At 50.6% G+C, this 18,824-nt stretch overlaps 4 protein-coding genes across 4 annotated transcripts; all 4 read left to right on the plus strand.

The window, feature by feature from the left end:
- Nucleotides 1-4,676: 4,676 nt before the first annotated feature.
- A1O5_09001 (uncharacterized protein) lies at nt 4,677-6,622 on the plus strand (the record flags this gene model as incomplete). Its single annotated transcript, XM_007749581.1, has 3 exons — nt 4,677-5,185; nt 5,242-5,649; nt 5,707-6,622. The coding sequence occupies 3 exons, from the start codon at nt 4,677-4,679 to the stop codon at nt 6,620-6,622; spliced, it is 1,833 nt and encodes a 610-aa protein (XP_007747771.1).
- A 5,244-nt stretch (nt 6,623-11,866) lies between these two features.
- A1O5_09002 (uncharacterized protein) lies at nt 11,867-13,812 on the plus strand (the record flags this gene model as incomplete). Its single annotated transcript, XM_007749582.1, has 2 exons — nt 11,867-12,021; nt 12,069-13,812. The coding sequence occupies 2 exons, from the start codon at nt 11,867-11,869 to the stop codon at nt 13,810-13,812; spliced, it is 1,899 nt and encodes a 632-aa protein (XP_007747772.1).
- A 1,070-nt stretch (nt 13,813-14,882) lies between these two features.
- On the plus strand, nt 14,883-15,167 carry A1O5_09003 (uncharacterized protein; the record flags this gene model as incomplete). The annotated part of the gene is made up of 1 exon (XM_007749583.1): nt 14,883-15,167. The coding sequence occupies one exon, from the start codon at nt 14,883-14,885 to the stop codon at nt 15,165-15,167; it is 285 nt and encodes a 94-aa protein (XP_007747773.1).
- Nucleotides 15,168-16,182: 1,015 nt separating this feature from the next.
- On the plus strand, nt 16,183-17,955 carry A1O5_09004 (trehalose-6-phosphate hydrolase; the record flags this gene model as incomplete). The annotated part of the gene is made up of 1 exon (XM_007749584.1): nt 16,183-17,955. The coding sequence occupies one exon, from the start codon at nt 16,183-16,185 to the stop codon at nt 17,953-17,955; it is 1,773 nt and encodes a 590-aa protein (XP_007747774.1).
- Nucleotides 17,956-18,824: the final 869 nt, after the last annotated feature.

Below are 18,824 nucleotides of genomic sequence, written 5' to 3' on the forward strand. Positions count from 1 at the left end.
GGCTACCCACCACTGGGACCGCCACGGTTTAATTGCAATCACCTTTTGTGATGAAGGGGAGAAGTCAAACAGGATGAGGGTGAAGCACGGTCGAAGCGGGATAAAGAACTCCCACTGACTCAAGTGGTCCAATTCTATCGGAGGCACTCCTGGGGAACAATATACGAGCGAGCATTTCCCACACCTGGCGCCCGTCCATTTCAAGTACTTCGTCTCTGCCGTTTGTATGTCTAGTGTTCAGGGATCCTCCGCGAATGGGGTCCCATTGGTGGATTTAGATAATTTGACATGACGGACTTGCAGTACAAGCTCCGTTGTCGGTGTCATCTACTTTCTCGTCAATGAAAAGACCCGAGCCAGTCTAGAGAATAAGACAGAAATCCTTAAGTCAGACATGCCAATCCTCCAATCAAACATAGCTCGCTTATTTTAGGTGGACCATGTGGCAAGAGGCCGAGTTTAAAGCCACTTTTCCAAACTTGAAGTGACCCTACAGCCATCAAACTAAGGGGACAAACACCTGTGGCTACTCGATCCGATTGAGAAACATATCATCCACCGTCTTCGTAATCGTGATGGAGGGAACCCCAGATGAGGAAAGTCACCTTTTTGTTCTTGTCATATCCTTCCTTGAGAAGACAACAAGATCATCCCGGCGTGCCTGTTTAAGACCTTAGCCTGCGTAAGACTCTTTCTCGCACATCTTCGGTCATTTTGTCCGGAGCAGATGCGTCAGAAACTTGGTGACGCCTGCACTCCAAAACCCCAATGATCTGGCATGATTTGTACAAGCAAACATGACGCCTGGCAATCTCTCAAAGTAAGCGAGCATGAGTCCAGACGAGGAACTCGTCAGTGGACTTATTACCGCCGGGATCGTGTGCCAACTTTGCGTACTATTCTTGAGGGTGGCTCCTCGCGAAGATTTTGATGTATTTGTTCCATTAGTCGGTCAATATTCCACTTGGTATACGTCAATATTCCTCGCAGGAACAGATGTTTGACACAATTTCATCTTTCTAACAGCGACTGCCCACAAGTATTGGTCCAACGCTTACTATGCCCTGAAATCGATCAAACTCTCAAATGACAAAAAAAGCCTCCAGGTAAAATTCTATTGGCTGTTCAAAAATCCTTACATTCCGTTGGTCGAAGGCGAAGGTGGGTATTTGGGGTCTGGGGGCAATGAGTATGGAGAAGGATTAAAGGACAAAAAATATGGCTCGGGCACGGGCATGGGAGAGTCAGTGCAGCCGGAAGAAGGGAACACATCGATGGCCAGCTACCGACTGCCAGACGACAATAACCTTCAGCCAGGTCACCGGTACCATCATCCGCGACTTCTGGATGGGCTTCCCACTGAGCAATACAATCTGTTTGATCAACTCCGCCCAAGGCCTTCCCCACCCCCAGCGAGCGTGGAGGGGACACTCGCCTGGCCTTTGACACCAAAAAAGACGAAATCAAGCGCTCGAAAAGAGCTACACAACTTGGCCAGAGTCCTCTAAGAGGTGAGGCATGACAATCATTTAAGATCATATGCGACGGACAACCAGCTCGATTGTCACTTCGACCGATGTGTGTCAAAGTCTTTTTAGCTGCGTGTAACGGGTTATAACAAGCGACCACTGAATCGTTCCTTTTTGGAGCTCCCGTTGTTGGTCAAGGGCGACCTCAGTCGCTACCCCGCCGAAGGTGGGACCTCGCATTCTAACACCCGTCGGATACACCCATTGCTAACATTCTCTCAGCAGCTGGCCACCCCGGCCACGTAGCAAGGCATTCTGAAGCCGGACATACAAAAAAACATCTTCCAAGTGATTTGGAAGACCAAGTAGGCCCATTCCCTCTTCGAGTGAATGCTCAAGAAATGGCACCTGGAGAGCATGACTGGGATCGGGGCCTCCTTCCGAACACTCTGGCATAGCAATATTAAGGTCTTCGTGAGTCTCCTTTGTCTCTCTACCAGCTTTCTCCTCTGACACCTCATCCTCCAGGCCCCGAGCTTCCACTAGCTCAATCGACTGAACTTGCTTGGGAGCGATCTTGTTCCCAAGTTCGAAGTCGAATGACGAGTTGTATTCGTGACTGCGAGAGTACCCATGATTCTCCTAGTGGAGTACCGGAGGATAGGACTATGTCCGATTTCGTGATAAGATGTGGCTTGTTGCCTTTGGAGGCTTGGTGTTAAACCTCGGAATTTTTGTGGGCGTCTTGACGTTGCCGATCGAGGAGAAGAAAGAGGGCAGCTCACTCAGTCACGCTATGAAATACATCAATTCCGCTCAAGATCAGGACGACGGAAGAATCATCGACCTCCTCTCTCGGGGCTCAGCCCTCTCGACACAACCCAGCAGTCACCAAACCCTCCTCACTCTCACCGATCCACCAACATAGCTAAAGAATCCATACGCCGCATGTCGACTGGGGGCAGATGGATGCCGGGATAAGCCTATTGTAGGGGCCAGGAAAAACAAGCCAAGGAGGCCGAAATTATCTCCCACATGAAATCCGTCCTAGCACGAGCGTCAAACAGCTTCGTCCTTAACACAATTTTCCTACAATCCGGCCCGTATGGCAACCAGATGCAGGGCGGCAGATTCTTCTATGATCCAACCCAGAAGTCTAACACAGTCATCCATAATTGGGTTGATACCACGAAAAAGCACCTCTACCGCCGAACAATCAAGGCAAACAAGTTTTTCGTTTCGAACGCGCAGAAGACAGAGAGAGCAAAGATACCATTCACACTCACATACTTGGTGCAACAGACATTATCAGCAAAGTGTTAGGCAGCAGCGAGACGGTGCTAATTTCATGGGACGAGGTCGAGAAATGAAAGTGCCTTGTTATCGTTGATGTCCTAGTAGAGGGGGTAGGTGCGTCGAAATACTTCCATGCAAAGCGTTCTCATCGATCTAGAGCTTGACTGGCTGTCAAAGGAGCCTTGCAGACATAGAGCTCTAACGTCCTCATCCATCACCAACTCACATTTGGGATGACATTCAATGAACAGTGCAACAGCCGCAGGGCGACGTCCTATCAGTACAACTCTAGCAGCGATACTTGTTTGGTTCCGCTTCCTTGGCACCTAGACCAAGCTGCTGGCATCATCCTTCATCCGACCGGCCGAGACAAATGACCTGATTCGCTTCCCATCATGCAAGTGATGCCCTCTAAAAAAAATATCGTTCTCGAGCTCTCCCAGGGTACGAAAGTTAGAGACCGAAGACGACATCCCAAAGAAAACTAAGAAGGGCAAGAATTTGAAAAAGTTTGAAACATCTCTGCCAAATGGAAGGGCAGTCTACGGTGACAAGGAAACAGTCACACAGCTAATGGCAAGGCTTACTGAATACGATTCGATCTTTCAGCCTAGTTCAGGGACGGTGGATGCGTGCGAAAGCGAATGGGTCTCTATACTAGTTACACTAGGAGCAGACGTGAAGCCGGCCAATGTCAACCACTAGGCCAGAACGATCGTGAGCTTGAAGATTTCCTGCGAGCATGAATTCAGTTGGCAACCCTTGTCTCGTATACATTGCAAGCCATTCCAAAACCCAACCTGAATGCCATCTCCGCGCCGGGCGTCACGGCCGTGACGCCCGAACAATGATAACAGAAGTCGCCAACGTAGTAAAGCTCTTCAAGGTGATGGTGTAAGAAGTTAGATGCAGAGGAGCAGGACGTTTATCGACCTTTTCGAGATTTTCCAGATGTTGGAGACGTGGAGCACTGGCTGGTTGATCTTAGGTATGACTAAGCCGTTTTTAGCCGTAGCTGTGCGGCCCTGAGCGCCGCTTGGCAGGCCCTGAGCCATGTCTTTGAGAAACCTGAGCATAGCCATAAATGTTTCTTAGGGACCCATCATTTGACCCCCAGGTCCCAGTTTTTGATATTTAGCAATACCACCTTATTTATCGCTAGAATCGAAGGGTGTCCTTCTGTACGATGGGCAAGGCCGAATTTGCCATTGCCAAGATCTGCCAAGATTTCCGACATATCTCGAGGCCGAGTCGAAGGAAGCTTGGCACCGTGTTTGGAAGCTTGGAAAGCTTATCACCTTCCCGCTCGGGGATGGCTCATGCTTGGCGTGTCCGGGGTGAATTCAGTCTATAATGCAGATCCCACGCTAGCCATCTGATCGCGAGCCGTCGAGCCGTCGAGCCGTGTCCTGTGTCCCGTTGTGTTAGCGACCTGCGATGAAACGCTGCGTCTCTACCTAAGTACCCTGTACACCTGCCTGACCTCCCCCGTTTGTTCGTTCGAATTGGCAGCGAACGGGCCTCGGCCGCTCATCCTATGGACCATCATTGGTCACCCCGCCAATCGCAGCAGAGTTTATTGTCATGCTTGTGCGACCCAAGCAAGCTTCATCTTATCAAGAGTGCCACCCAAGCAAAGCTTCATCGTTATCAACAGGAGCATGAGATATCGCTAACGCCGCGTGCGCAATTTCCAGCGGCTGCCAATGGCTAAACCGCCACTGTTCGATTGATCGTGTGTTCATTTCATGTTACATCGCGAGAAGCGACAGCTGGGACATCAGACAGTTCCGTTCCGTGTGGCCACTTATTAGGAGTCCCTTGGCCCCCCCCCAATGACCCTGCTTTCCTTACAGCGCACGACTTCGTTTCTGCGTTTCTCACGTTCATCCCCTTCACTGTCTTTCAGCCATGGAGCATATCGCCCCAGTAACACATCCAGCGCCAGAGCTGGATGTGGTGACCGAGAAGCAGATGCGCAAGCCATCTATCTCGCCCAGTGAGAAGCCGCAGGTCATGGAGCGCGTATGGGGTTTCGCCGCTCGTGTCGATAGCACCGTGACGTACGAAGAATACGTCTACTGGGCCAAGATCGAGCGTGAGATGGAGATTGAAGAGAACAAAGTGTTCCAGGCCGAGCATGGCTCTCCCCTTCACGACTCGATCAAGAACGCCTTGTCGAAAGCTGGTCGAAAGAAGGCGAAAGCAGACAAGGAGGCCAGACTTCAGACCTTAGCACAGGTTAATGAGAAGCAGCCGGCTGGTGTTGTCACTGATGTTGACAATGGCCAGCCTGCCGAGTCTCCACTGAAGGTCTCAGACGCGGAATGGCGTACTGCTGCTCGTGCACTCCGAACTGCCAGCTGGGGCCAGATGTTCTTCCTCATCACCACTGATATTCTCGGTTGGTCAGGTGCACCGTAAGGACTCCTCGAGACTCAGATAAATACACATCGTGACTGACAGTTCAATATAGGTTTGTCTTTGCCAGCGTAGGCTATGGCACTGGTGTAGCTCTCTACCTCATCTTCGGCATTTTCGCTGCCTGGGGCGGCTGGGTTATCTGGAAAACTTTCCTCGATCTCGACTCATCTCGCTACCCAATGCAGAGCTTTGGTGATCCATTTTTGCGCCTCTTCGGCGTGAATATGCGCCATTTCATCAACGTCGCCCAATCCCTCCAGCAATTCTTCACCGTGGCCATCTTGATCTTCAGCAAGGCTTTGAACATTGAGCAGATCGCTCACTCGAGCGTGTGCTTCGTAGCGATGATGGTTGTCATCATGGTTGTCGGGATGCTTGGAGGATTCATTCGAAGCTTGAAGAAGATTGGATGGATTTCCAATGCCGCCGTGTGGATGAACATTGTGAACTTCATCATCTGGTCAGCCTTCTTCCTCGGTTGTCCGTTGACATAGCTTGCTGACCAGCGTTACAACAGTATGGTGGCGGCTTCACACTTTGCGCCTTACTACCCAGCAATCACAAGGTCTACGCTTATCCAGACTATCGAGCCCATCAAAGTCTTTGCTGGCATTCCACCAGATCAATACCAACAGCAATCTCCAGGCTTTGCGGCTACATTCAACGCTGTCAACACCATGGTCTACGCATATGCTGGCGCTCTCCTATTCGTCGCCTTCCTCTCGGAAATGAGACATCCGCTAGACTTCTGGAAAGGCATGTTTCTTGCCCAAGCTTTCATTTGCATCGTCTATATGTTCTTCGGTGTCTTCGTCTACTCCTTCTATGGCCAATACTCTGCCAACAACATCGTGAACGTTGTCAATCCATACGGCCTACAGACTGCCGGTAACGTTCTCAGACTTCTCTCTGGTTGGATTGCCATCATCATGTACTTCAACATCGGCATGAAGACGGTGTACCTTGAAGTTTTCCAGGCCATCTTCAAGTTCCCCTCGATAGTTGAAAAGAAGGGCAAGATCCTCTGGTACCTCTTGGGACCATGCTATTGGATTCTCGCATTTGTCGTTGCTGGGGCGGTACCTAACCTCAACGGCATTGTCAGCTTTGTCGGCGCCGTCTTCATGATGAATTTTACGTACACCTTTCCAGGCATGATGTACCTGAGCAGCATCATCCACAAGGCTGCTGAACTTCCTGGCGAAGGTTTCAACCCGGCCACACGCGAGACGATCAGGCACGACGACGGCTTGAAGCGATGGATTAGGGGCTACAAGAAGACCTGGTTTAGAAGCACCATTGCACTCATCTACGTTCTCCTTGGCCTTGCATGCTGTGGAATGGGTACCTGGGCTGCTATTGAAGGTTTGATTGCTGTTTTCGGCCCTGGCGGAACCGTTGCCGTCAGCTTCGGATGTCCTGTGCCCGTGTAGTTTAACGCAGTAATGGGGAAGAACGACAGAGGTTGTGAGGGCGGCTGGCCACCTGACGGCCCTCTAACCTCTTGGCACTGCTGCAAGCATATCTTCCTGCAGAGCAGGTGCAGTTGCATGATAGACCTGATAGTTCATCATACAGATTGAGAGTGATCGCATCACAGAAGAACATTCGCAATCAACCATAGCTAGCTCGTTGAGTATGCAGCCAGTTGCAACAATTCAAATAACCTACTCCGTTCGAGAGATATCGGTGCATGACATAAATCAGTAGCCACGTGGAATCCTATTCGCCTACAGAAGACCTGACATGGAGCGATGAAGGAGCTCTCGAGATAGACCGTGGGATGCAGGAGCTGAATTACAGCGCGCACTCTTATTTTGATGTGTTCGGAATAGCACGAGGCCATTCTGACGCAACGAATTAAGTAGACATGCTCTTGTACTCACACCACCCCCGTGCTGGATTTTCAATATTGCTTCCTTCTATTCCCTGGATTGGTGGCGACCCAGTTTCCGTGACCTCGAGAACAAAAGCACGCTGGCGCGATATTTTTTGGGCGAGCAATGCGGCACGATCGGCCTGTAGCGGGCAGTCTCAGCTTCAGGCAACTTCCTTATCGCTATGCGTCCGCTCGATGAGAGTGTGAAGTTCAGCTCTGGCGCCGCGGAGCCGCTGGTCTGATGTGGACCATCGTTCGGCTCTTTGTATTGAAACCAACAGAGCTTCAGAACCTCGCGAACTTTCAGATACGCGTCCGGGCTGTACGAGTCAGAAGACGTCGAGGACAACGTCCTCAACAAGGACAATATCGGACGTAAAGTAAGCTACTATCAGACCACCGTTCACGACAACTACAGGCGGATGGCTGCCTTTATTATATCTCGACTGTATCGTTCACTGGATCCGCGCGCTCTTCTCATCTGGTTTACTTGGCGCCAACGCCCAAATCGTCGCATTGTTGGACACAATCCGCAATCCGTTCTCTCCTGTCACGTTGTCTCTGGCGGCGTTGTAGAGCATAGTATGCCTCGTCAGGTCCGGAAAAGGTATCTGCTGTGAGACAGAACGAGCATCAGGCCCGTTTGATCATCAGCGCAATTTACAGTAGGACGACCTCGCCATGGACGTCGACGATAGGAGAGGTTTCAGGTTGGCCATTCTGACAGCGGCCAGATGTTGGTATGAACCGGAATGAGATCGCTGAAGGACAGGATAGACAGACATCTCGCAAGAAAGACAAATGTTATCAACTATCTGGACACTGATCTACGTCACAAATATGATTCTGCTCACCTAAACCCAAAGGCAACGATGTATTATTATAATGTCCCCGAACAGTTCAAGCATGAGTTTCCCTTCTCTTCTCCCCTCTTGTTCTAGGCGACGAGCTCTTCGTTTTTCTCGATCAACGTGCCTTGTGTTGTGTTTTCAGACGGTTGGGTTGGAATCTTTTTTTTTGCTGAGCTATATGTTCACACATAGAGCAAATAAGATGGCCTCTGTGGTGCACAACTACCTCGTGGTAGGTCGCCACCGCCTTTCCAGACCAGCTTGGGGCGCTTGACACCCCATGCCCCTAGATAGAGGAGAGCCAGAGCTCTCTAGGTAGATGATAGGCAAGAATTTTCACCGGTCTTCGTTCTGTCCCCCACAGCCTCTTCTTTTCCGACCAAGGAGTCCCTAAGACCAGCCGAATTGGACGAAGACCTCCACAAAGAGGCAGATTGAAGAGATTATCACTCATTTCCCAAAGGTAAACAACAACGACATCATGTCCGTTTTCGACAAGGTCAGAAAGGTAATTTCTGATTGCCAGGAGAGAGAAATGTCGAACGCCTACATCTCCTCCGCAGTCTCATATTCGGGTGGAGGGCCGAAGACGAAGGACCGTTTTTAGTGGTCTTTTAGAGGTGGAGATCCTGATACCAGACACCAGTTCGAAGATGCACAATGGTGGCATATTCTTTCCAATCGAGATATTCTGCACATTTTGGGGGCATTCCTCCCAAACCCCACATGTATACACTTTTTGGTCATCGGCTCCGTGTGTCTTCTTCTCAATGTGTTTGCAGGGTTCTGTAGACTTATATGGTACTCAAGATAGTACCTAGATAGACATTGTCGGTAAGAGCCATGGCAATGCCGCTATAATGGGGATGCCAACGACTATCCTCATCTAAATCACCATTTTGCTGATATTTCTCTGCGACGAGTCATCCCCCATGCACACATGGATATTCCGGCCTTTGTTTTATATTCAATTAATCGGTTTTGTCGTCAAAAAAGCTTTCCTTTTGCGTCGCTTGAATTTAACTGACTCATTCATTCTTTGCCCTAAATGGGTGATTACATATCTAACATCGCCGAAAATGGGTATTGACGATATATACGAAAACGAGTCATGCCCGAGTTGGCCAAATACACCCTGAAATCCGGGGCTAGCATTCCGCGCTACGCGCCACCACCAAGACCAACGGTGTCTGGGCACATCTCGTATCTTTTGCCAAAATGAGGCGTCTGGCGGCGTTATTCTGCAAAACATGATTGGATGAAATGGAACATGCACGGCTACCTAAACGGGCGCAGTTCTCGTATTCCATTTCAGCTAGACAGACACTTGATCATTATTGGCCAGCCTTATCCCAACGTCATGAGATGGAATGGTATCCCGTGAACCACAGGATGAGCGGGAGCATCGTGATAGTGCTTGCTGGTGCCCACATTGATATTTCTTTAAAATAGCCGGCGAGGTCCAGCTTCATAATACCACATTAAAATCCGTGTTGGACCAGCCCCATTTGGTAATTCCTGAGACCTCTTGGCGCTGCGGCACCGCTAGTATTTAAGCCTCTTCTATCCGGATGGAACTTCTCTTCTTTCTCAACACCGATCAACTTTCTGGCGCCTAGATTGGTCAATCAATCCAAACATCCAAGATTGCTAGACGAATCCCTGGATCATGGCTCAATCTCCGGAGTCGACTACTGATGACTTAGCTCAAAACCCAGTTACCCCTCATCCGCACAACCCAGTTGACAAAAAAGGCCTTATAGCTACGATTCTGCTGTAGAAAAGGTGGTTCGCGAAGATCAATGGTCGAGGGCCTACATCAACACCCTCAACGGTTAAAATCTTGGAGGTTCAAGCCAGGCTGGACATGGCTGAGAAGACAAACGAGCACGCTTTGGAAAGGAGGGAGAATGGACTGGGTGGAGAGTCTATTTTGACATCCCCAGCAGTCGACATACCCAGTACTTGAGGCTTCCCCTTGTGGACCAAGAAAAAATTGAGAAAACGTACGAGCCCGCTCTACAAAGTGGAGACAGGGCAGTGCGTCCAGATTTGACTTCAGCACTCTCGACAGTTGACGATCTGAACATAGACCCCGTAAGCAGGATGAGACTGAAGTCCGTGAAGTTCCAGCGATAGCAAGTGAGACGCGCCCCAATCTAGCCAACTCCTATACGATCATATCATTAACTCTCGTTAGTTCTACTTCGATTATCGAACGAATTACCCCAATTGATAGCGGAGAGTATAGTGAGGATCATGGTACGGGCATGAGCGAGGGACGACGGATGGTTTGGTTGGATCCGATAAAAGATCATGAGCAGCATGCTCATGAGCCTGCCCGTACTGTCAGCAGCTTGTTGCAGACTAAGCAGCAAAGGGGCCCAAATACTGGCAGTTGAGTTCCTGCAGCCGGGGATGTCTTTGCTGTGTCGAGCGCCATTGACGGGGTCGGAAGAACTCATTGGGTAGAGAAGGTACGGTCAAGGAGTAAGAAGCAGTAAGCAATAAGCAAGCAGAAAGACAGCACCAACTGCACCAACCGCAAGATGTATGCCTGTGGTCAGGACAAAAGGAACAAGAGGAATGGATTGACAGGAGGAAGGCACTTCTCGACTTTATAGGTGTCCTATGCCTAGCTCAAATCGCGCCCCCTGATCTCTGTTCAGTGGACGCCTGTCGAAGCCTCCTGGCTTCATCCATTTGGGCGAGACGGACGAGTCGATAGAGTGCAAAGAACGAAGAGGACCGCAAGTACAGGAAGCATAATCTCGAAGAAAACTTAATAGCTTGATGTTTGATGGGAAGTGATGGTTAGGATTGGACAGTGTGTTTTTGTCTCGCTTGGCCAGGGGCTGCGCATGGCACCGAAGGCAATTCTGCCGACAAATAATAGTGTGAAGAGCGCACCAGCAAGACCCCCAAACGGTACATGATCTGCAACGATGCGGACGGAAACGAAAGAACATTTCTTGCGACAAAGAGTTGAACAGCCATGGTCAAGCTGGAAGGCTCGCATTGGCTGGTACAGTTTTGTCTGCATTAGCCTTGCATTCTGTAAACGTCGGTGCATGAACAGCGCATTGAGCCGAAATGCGCCTAACAATAAAGGGCCGGGAAAATCAATACGGAGTGGAACCCCTCGGCCGCGCCCATTGGCCAGTGCTCATTTGTCTCTCTTGGCGTCGCTGCCAGATTTGACCTCATGCCTCCTCCCTTCCTGACCACACCGATGAACAAGGCAAACATGGGAAGGCTGCCTTTGTATAACACGATGTGCGACTCCCTTTCTCGCCGCTTGCCGCCGATTGTCAGCCTGGTATTCCGCCGTAATTTCGTATTGCTTATGCGCACGCCTCCCATCCCTCATCCTTTGAGTCCCTCGTCTTCCATGTCCACAGCCTTATCCTGTGCAACATCTCGCGCTTTCTTTCTTCCTCTTATAACGTGTATCGCCTCCGTCTCCGACCGGCAGTCTGGGTCTACTTCTCATTTCCTTGTTCCCCATTTCTACATTCTGCCTCAAAAATCTTCAACATCCCAAGCAGACTTGCAACGTTTACTTCACGCAGCTCCCCATGGAAATACCCATGGATTTGGACGCAGATAGCCGCCTCGTTGAACCGCAATCGAGGGCGGCCTTCCTTGCAGGCGTCCCCCACGACAAAAAGTGGGCGTTGCTGAAGGACATCCTCCAGCCCTTATTCCGTACTCACAAGGTCAAAGACATAGCTAGGATCATGAAGGAGCAACACGGCTTCAATGCAAAGTAGGCCTGTTCCGGGAGCACTCGTTTTCAAAGGCTGATCTTGTTTAAATTTAGCGAAGCGTCTTACCGCTATCATTTCAAGCGGTGGGGTTGGACAAAGAGCGTCTCTGCACTCACAAAGAATCTCATTCTGCAACGGGCGCAGGCAAGAGCTATGCAGGGAAAATCTACGACTGCAATGGTTGCTGGCTCCAAGATTGATGGGAAGAAACTGAAACGACAAGTCAAAGCCAATGCTAGGCAAGAGTACACGATTTTGGACAGTACTTCTCGCCGTGTTGATCACCAGTCCCAAGTCTTTGGGCGCTTCCTACCCTTTGGTAACAAAATGTTGTGGATACCAACGCTCCCACGGCAAGAACCGTACTGATGAATCATAGATTTCTCAATTGGAACATACCATTGGCAGCCAGCGGGGATATATGGTCACAATCTCCCAAATACACACCTCCATTCGGCTTTCCTGTCTCGACCCCGGACGGCGGCGTTGTTCGGACGCCCTCGGCTACTGGCGGTTCTCCCACGCAAATTACCTCTCTGCATGACAAGCCCTCGCCACTTTCTGCTGCTGTCTCAGAAGCCATAGCATTAGATCGGACACACCTTTTCCTGCATGGCAGGTTCGATGATCTTGCAAAGACATTGAACAGCACGGAGAAAGCTACGATGTCGAGCTGGCTGTACCAATTCTGGCTGTTTGCCTTGGTGACATCCAAACACTGGGGTCAAGAACCACGGACCTGGACTAGGTACAACCTAGCCTTTGACACTTATGAAGGCCTCTGCCGGCCCCCATCTGCAGCATCTCCGACTCTGTTCATTGATTGGTCTTCAGATGTGGGAGTCCACGAAGAAAGCCCGGAGATTCAAAGACCATCACAACGTTGCCGTTGGTCTATCCATATTGATGAAGAAGCACACGAAGTCGAGTTCGACGCCGACTTCAGCAATCCAAATACTGAAAGACCGCCAGCATCGCCCCTGGAAGAGCAGCTGGAAAATGCCCTCGAAAACAACGATTTCAGTAATATTGCAGCAGACAAACTACCTCTAGCTATGTCGCAAATTGTCAAGGCTGTCAAGAGGTCACCTAACGAGCTCTTGCTAGAATCGTTGTCGTTCAGCATCATGGCTAGAAATATTCCACTCTTGGAGGAGATGTTGAAACAAGTCAACGCTCGAGCCATTGATGTGAAACCGGTTTACCCGTTACATATAGCTACCAGTTACTTCGACGGCGGATCGACCTGCTGTCTTATCCTCGAAACTCTGTGTTCAAGGCTTCGAAGACCGAACACTTTCTACACCAACGACTATGGCCATACAGTCCTTGACAATTTGATGATGACCATTCTAAAAGGCCATTCGAGCAGCTCACCAGACATCTTAGATGACACTTTGACGCAGGACTCGCGCTTTGCGGGGATCGAGGTTGATTTGTGTGGACGCTGGGATGCTGATTCGCCATACTTTCGAGTTCTCTTACAGTCTGGAAAAGCCCAAGTTCCGCTCAAATGGAAACACAAATTCTGCCATACTTCTATTCTAGCGGTGTGCCACTGTATTGATGCCTTGCGCGCTTGTGGTCTCCTTGGCCAGTCAAGTGGACATTTTGCGAAGCGATGCTTCGGCTGCGGTCTGTCCCTACAACTCTCGCCATTCCATGTTCTCGTCCTGACAGCTTTTCAACTGGCTCGAAGCGGGTGCGAAGGTGAAGATCTTCTTGGCATGATCGCTGTTTTGCTGTGTATGTTGGCAAACAAAATGGACCCGCAGACTAGGACTGCTGTCTCTATCGACTTGCTCCTGGGAATCGACGATGGCACCCGCTGCACTCACGAGGATCTGAGGGCCATTGATCTCGCCGAAAGGTTGCCATCTACCGATGGATGGTCTGCGGAGTTACAACGGGGCTGGCACATATTTTGTCACATTCTCCGACCTGTTGAGTCTGCTGGCACCCGATTATGCGAAACAAAGTTGCTGTACGAGGATTTCATGCTCGATTCCACCCTAGATTCCTTAGACGATATCAATCAAGGTTCCCCTAGCCACGATTCGGGCTCAAGTCGCGAACATGGTGTCTTCCCTTCGGAATGTTCGGCGGAATGCTCTGAATTCTAGGATGAGGACTGTGGCGAAACCGGGTACACCTCACAGTTTGCTAATCGCAACGACCTTGGTCATGTCTGGGCAGCCCTCCAAACAAAATTGCTCACCTATCGAAGAATCAAAGAAGATGACCCCTGGGTATCTGATTACTTTGACTTTGACGCGCTCTTGACCGAACTACGGACGGGAGAAGGAATATCAATGCCACTATTAGACGATAGAATGATCCAACCCTACTGCCGCTGTGGTCGATCGGAAAGTCCTTGGGCGCCTGTCCTACGGGAGCGCATTGCGAAGTATCATTTCGGCAACCTGGATGGTAACCTGGATGCTTGGAATCGTACTTCTTTCATTCCACTCGCACAGCGCTTTTTAGCGTGATTGAATTGAGATTGAATGGGTTTTTCCAACCACTACGCCGCAACCCAAGTCTGTGCTACCTGACTTCTAAGTAACTCCCTCCTCCGTAATGTGCGGCTGAGGCTTATCGATTTATACACCAACTGAGGTAGCGCAATATCCCAGCCTTGCGATGCTCTCCCAATTTCTCGCGAGGATGACCGTTTAGACCCCCGCGACTGGTGTGAGACACTGGTGATCATTGGCCCCGCCTGCGCGAGCCGGGGGGAGCACGGGGCGGCATCACTTTTGTCCAATTCCGGGGAAAGCTGCGACCAGTTTTTACTCTGCTTGTGCTGTTAAGACTGACACGAGTTATGATTGTCTATTTAGGTATGGTCACGCATCCCTGGGCCGACGATAGAAAAAGACAATTTGTTGCATACTCCATTATCACCTCCTCTACAGGCGCCTTGACTCCAAGTATTTTATCCGAGGAGGCAGTTCGACCTTGTAAGGTCCTAAAGCCTTGTTGCCATGGCTGCATCCAAGATTTGGCAATTTCAACAATCGCTGAGGGCGGGACGTGAGTCAGTACATGTCCGATTTAGGGAAGCATTTCGATGACATGGTTGAGATATTAAGCCTCCCGAGAGCCCATAATTCCAGCAGAGCCAACCTCCTCTTCATGAAGGACAGCAGTCTCGACTACCTCTTGTTCCTTTGTCATATGAGTGATCAAGATGGACGAGGTCTACACCGTATTGACGGACCGTGCTCGCGAACTACACCAGAAGTCGATGCTGGGAAAGCCAGACCAACCCGCGCGTATTCTTATCGCGCTGGCTGGCCCTTCAAGGTCAGGAAAATCTACGGTGGGTGTAGAAGTGGTGCACTTCTTGAATAAAGAGTCGCTCACAGCGCCCTATGCGGCGGTTCTTCCCATGGATGGGTTCCAGTTGACCCGTGCGACACTGGATTCGATACCAAACAGCAGAGAGGCGCACGCCAGAAGAGGCATTCACTAGACATTCGACGCAAAAGGACTGATGAATCTGGTCATGGCCCTTCACCAGACTAGATGTGATCTACGCCACGTGCGCCTTGTTCCCAGTTTCGATCATGTTGCTCTGACATGGCTTGCCAGAATAATGTGAAGCTTACACTGAGCCCGTCTTTCAATAGCCTGTCAGGATGAAGAGTCTGAGAACGATGCTAATTTCATGTTATCCTCCCGGCATTGGCGGGCCATTCGTCTGTACGGGTACAGTACACAAGGGCGACGCGCGCTACTTAGCTCCATCCTTCCCTTCGTGATGTTCAACACTTTCCATGCTGCCGTACGAGGTAGTGACAAGGCTGACGCAGAGCCTCACATTCAGCGTGGTGACGCATGCCAAGAATTAGTCCCATGCCCCCGAAGTTTGTCCCGGCTCGCCAGGCACTTCTGTATCGAACATTCGTCGTGGTATTGCCCCCAGACGAGCCCCCATTTCCCCCCAAACGAATCCCGCCCAGTCTTGAAAGGCAAGATTCCTTTACAAACCAATACCCTCGACCCACGATCGTGCGGAACAGGGGGATTCGCAATTGATTCGAGCTCGGAGAAATTCTCGGCTGCCAGGGAGATTCCTGCATGTCTACCCCTGCACCACCTCGAAAAATAGCTGCACTCCCAGCGATTATTTCGACTCATGACCGACTGACATGACGCATCATTCAGCATCTCGGTCCTAGCGCCAGCCTGGTCTCTCTGGGTGCCTTAAGCATATGGGGGGACTGATCGCCGCCTTGGGAAATGTGGCCGACTCTGACAAAGCTCCTTCACGGTCAAATCTCAGGCTCCAGAAAAAAACTGATCTTGCATCGGTGATGAAGCCTTTCCTACCTTTAAAGAGCACAGTGTGCTCCGTGTCCGGCGGGAGTTGATCGCGCCCTGTGTCTGTTGAATAAGTTACCATCGCTCCGGACACCATCGAGCGTAACGGCAACCTCCAGTCGGAAAGCCCTCTCACAAAAGCACTATCGACTGCTCAGGCCATCATGGCAAACACATCACAAACTACAACATTGAAGCCGCCCCTCCACCGTGCTTGGTGGAAAGAATCATCGGTCTATCAGATCTACCCAGCATCTTTCAGATCGGCTAACTGCACTGTGGACAAGGCCTCGGGCACTGTAAAAGGTGATCTTCGTGGCATCATCTCAAAGCTTGACTACATCTCTACCCTTGGGGTGGATGTTGTGTGGCTCAGTCCTATCTTACAATCTCCACAAGTTGATATGGGCTATGACATCTCTGACTACTGTGCCATTTATCCGGGATATGGCACGATGGAAGACCATGATGATCTTATCAAGGGCTTGCATGATCGTGGCATGAAATACGTAATGGACCTTGTCGTCAACCACACGTCAGATCAACACGAATGGTTCAAACAGTCGCGCTCCTCGAAAGACCATCCATATCGTGATTGGTATTTCTGGCGTCCGCCTCGTTACGACGACAATGGCAACCGCATGCCGCCCAACAACTGGGAATCGGCTTTCTCTGGGTCTGCCTGGACTTACGATGAGGCCACTGGCGAATATTATCTGCATTTGTTTGCAAGTGCGCAGCCCGACTTGAACTGGGAGAATCCGGCAGTCAGGCGCGCAGTGCATTCCATGACACGCTTCTGGCTCGATCGTGGGGTCGACGGCTTCCGAATGGACGTTATTAACTTCATATCCAAGGAACCAGGCTTACCCGATGGAAAAATCACGAAGCCCGGTTTCTTGCAATCTGGCGCCGAGTACTTTGCTTGCGGTCCACGGCTGCATGAATTCCTCCGAGAAATCGGTGCGATTCTCCGCGAATACGACGCATTTTCGGTGGGCGAAATGCCTGGTGTTAAAGACACTAAAGAAATCCTCAAAGCCGTGGGGCAAGACCGTGGCGAGCTGGCGATGGTGTTCCAATTCGATATTGTCGGTATGGACGTCAGACCCGGCGGATCAAAGTGGGAACATCAGGACTTCGACCCGCGAAATCTGAAGCACATTGTCGCGAAATGGCAGACATTTATGCTCCAAAACGCAGGCTGGAATGCTGTATTTATGGAGAATCACGACCAAGGACGCACAATTTCCCGGTACTGCGATGAGAGCGATGCATACCGCGCCAAATCTGCCAAGCTACTTGCTGCACACATGGGTCTCCTATCTGGGACGGTCTTCATTTATCAGGGCCAAGAACTTGCCCAGATCAATGTGCCAGAGTCTTGGGACCTCGATGAGTACAAAGACATCGAGGCCATCAATCACTGGAAAACAGTGCTGAGAGATTGCCCGCATGATCAGGAGAAACAAGCCGCCTACAAAAGACAATATCGGCTCGTCGGACGCGATAACGCTAGGACGCCGATGCAGTGGGCTGCCGACGCAGACACCTACGCTGGGTTCCTGCCTGATGATGCTCCCAAGGATGCAAAACCGTGGATGTCCATCCACCCTGATTTCGCGGAGTGGAATGCTGAGGCGCAACTTACAGACCACGACAGCGCATTCCATTACTGGCAGCGCGCGCTCAAGCTCCGCAGGCAATACAAGGACATCTTCGTCTACGGTGATTTCGAGATGCTCGACTTGGACGACGAGTTCGGAAACGTCATTGCCTATCTGAGGATGGATGATGCTGCAGAAAGTCCCAACTCGCAGGCCACGAATACCGCCAAGTTAAGAACGTGCCTTGTCGTTACGAACTTCTCCGGCGAGAAAGTATGGTGGACTCCCCAGGTCGGGCAGAACAGGTCTTGTTTGATGAGGCTGGATTGAGGAAATGTGCCGTTCTGCCGGATTTCCGCAATTACACACGAAATGGTGAAGGGTTCAATGAGGTGCTGAAAGATGGCGAGAAAGGTTGGGCGATCTTGCTGAGGCCGTGGGAGGTCGTGGTTGCGATGGTCTGAGACTTGCCACACCCATGGGGTACACTTGACCGGGTATATACATCTGGGATGTAGCAAGAAGTGGCTAGACGTGAGTACAATACCTCATCTTTGCGGTTGAGCGCCATCGGCCAAGTAATTGTCAGAAATACATGAAAAAGAAGCCCAAAGTCTTGGGCCAGCTGATCAAGAATTTCTCCTCTCTACTACTACTGCTGCTCAACGCGCCCTCCCTCGACAGGGAAGCCAGCGAACAAACCAACAAGCTAGTGACAAAGGTCCCCGTGCCTCCCCCAGTGCAACAGCACACAAGAGTTGACAGGGCCAACGAGGCCCAGGCTCATACACGAGATGGCGCTAACCCCGGCCTCGTATTCCGCGTGGCCGCATTGGCCTGGCGCTTGAGCTCTGTCTCTCTTCTTCGTTAGATCCGCCCCAATCCGCCCCAGTTTTTGCCCGCCAATCGTCGACAGCCTTGCCGGTTTAGGGGGTACATACATATAAATCTGGTACCAAAAAAGCTGTGCTGTGCCGGGCAACATGGGTATCAAGATGTGCATTCGGACTGAGACTTGGGAGCAGAGTTAATGCAGAGCGGCGTTAATGCCATGATATATGGTGGTATATCGTGTTATATCCGGCGGCATCTCGAGACGAGATGGTTCGCTTTCGTCTGGCGAGATGGAAAGGAAATAAAAAGACTATAAATGAAGCACCCTCCAAAGAGCGGTTTTGTCCATTACATACCCAGTACGA

The sequence above is a fragment of the Cladophialophora psammophila genome (genome assembly GCF_000585535.1).
Source record: "Cladophialophora psammophila CBS 110553 chromosome Unknown aczJe-supercont1.15, whole genome shotgun sequence".
NCBI lineage: Eukaryota > Fungi > Ascomycota > Eurotiomycetes > Chaetothyriales > Herpotrichiellaceae > Cladophialophora > Cladophialophora psammophila.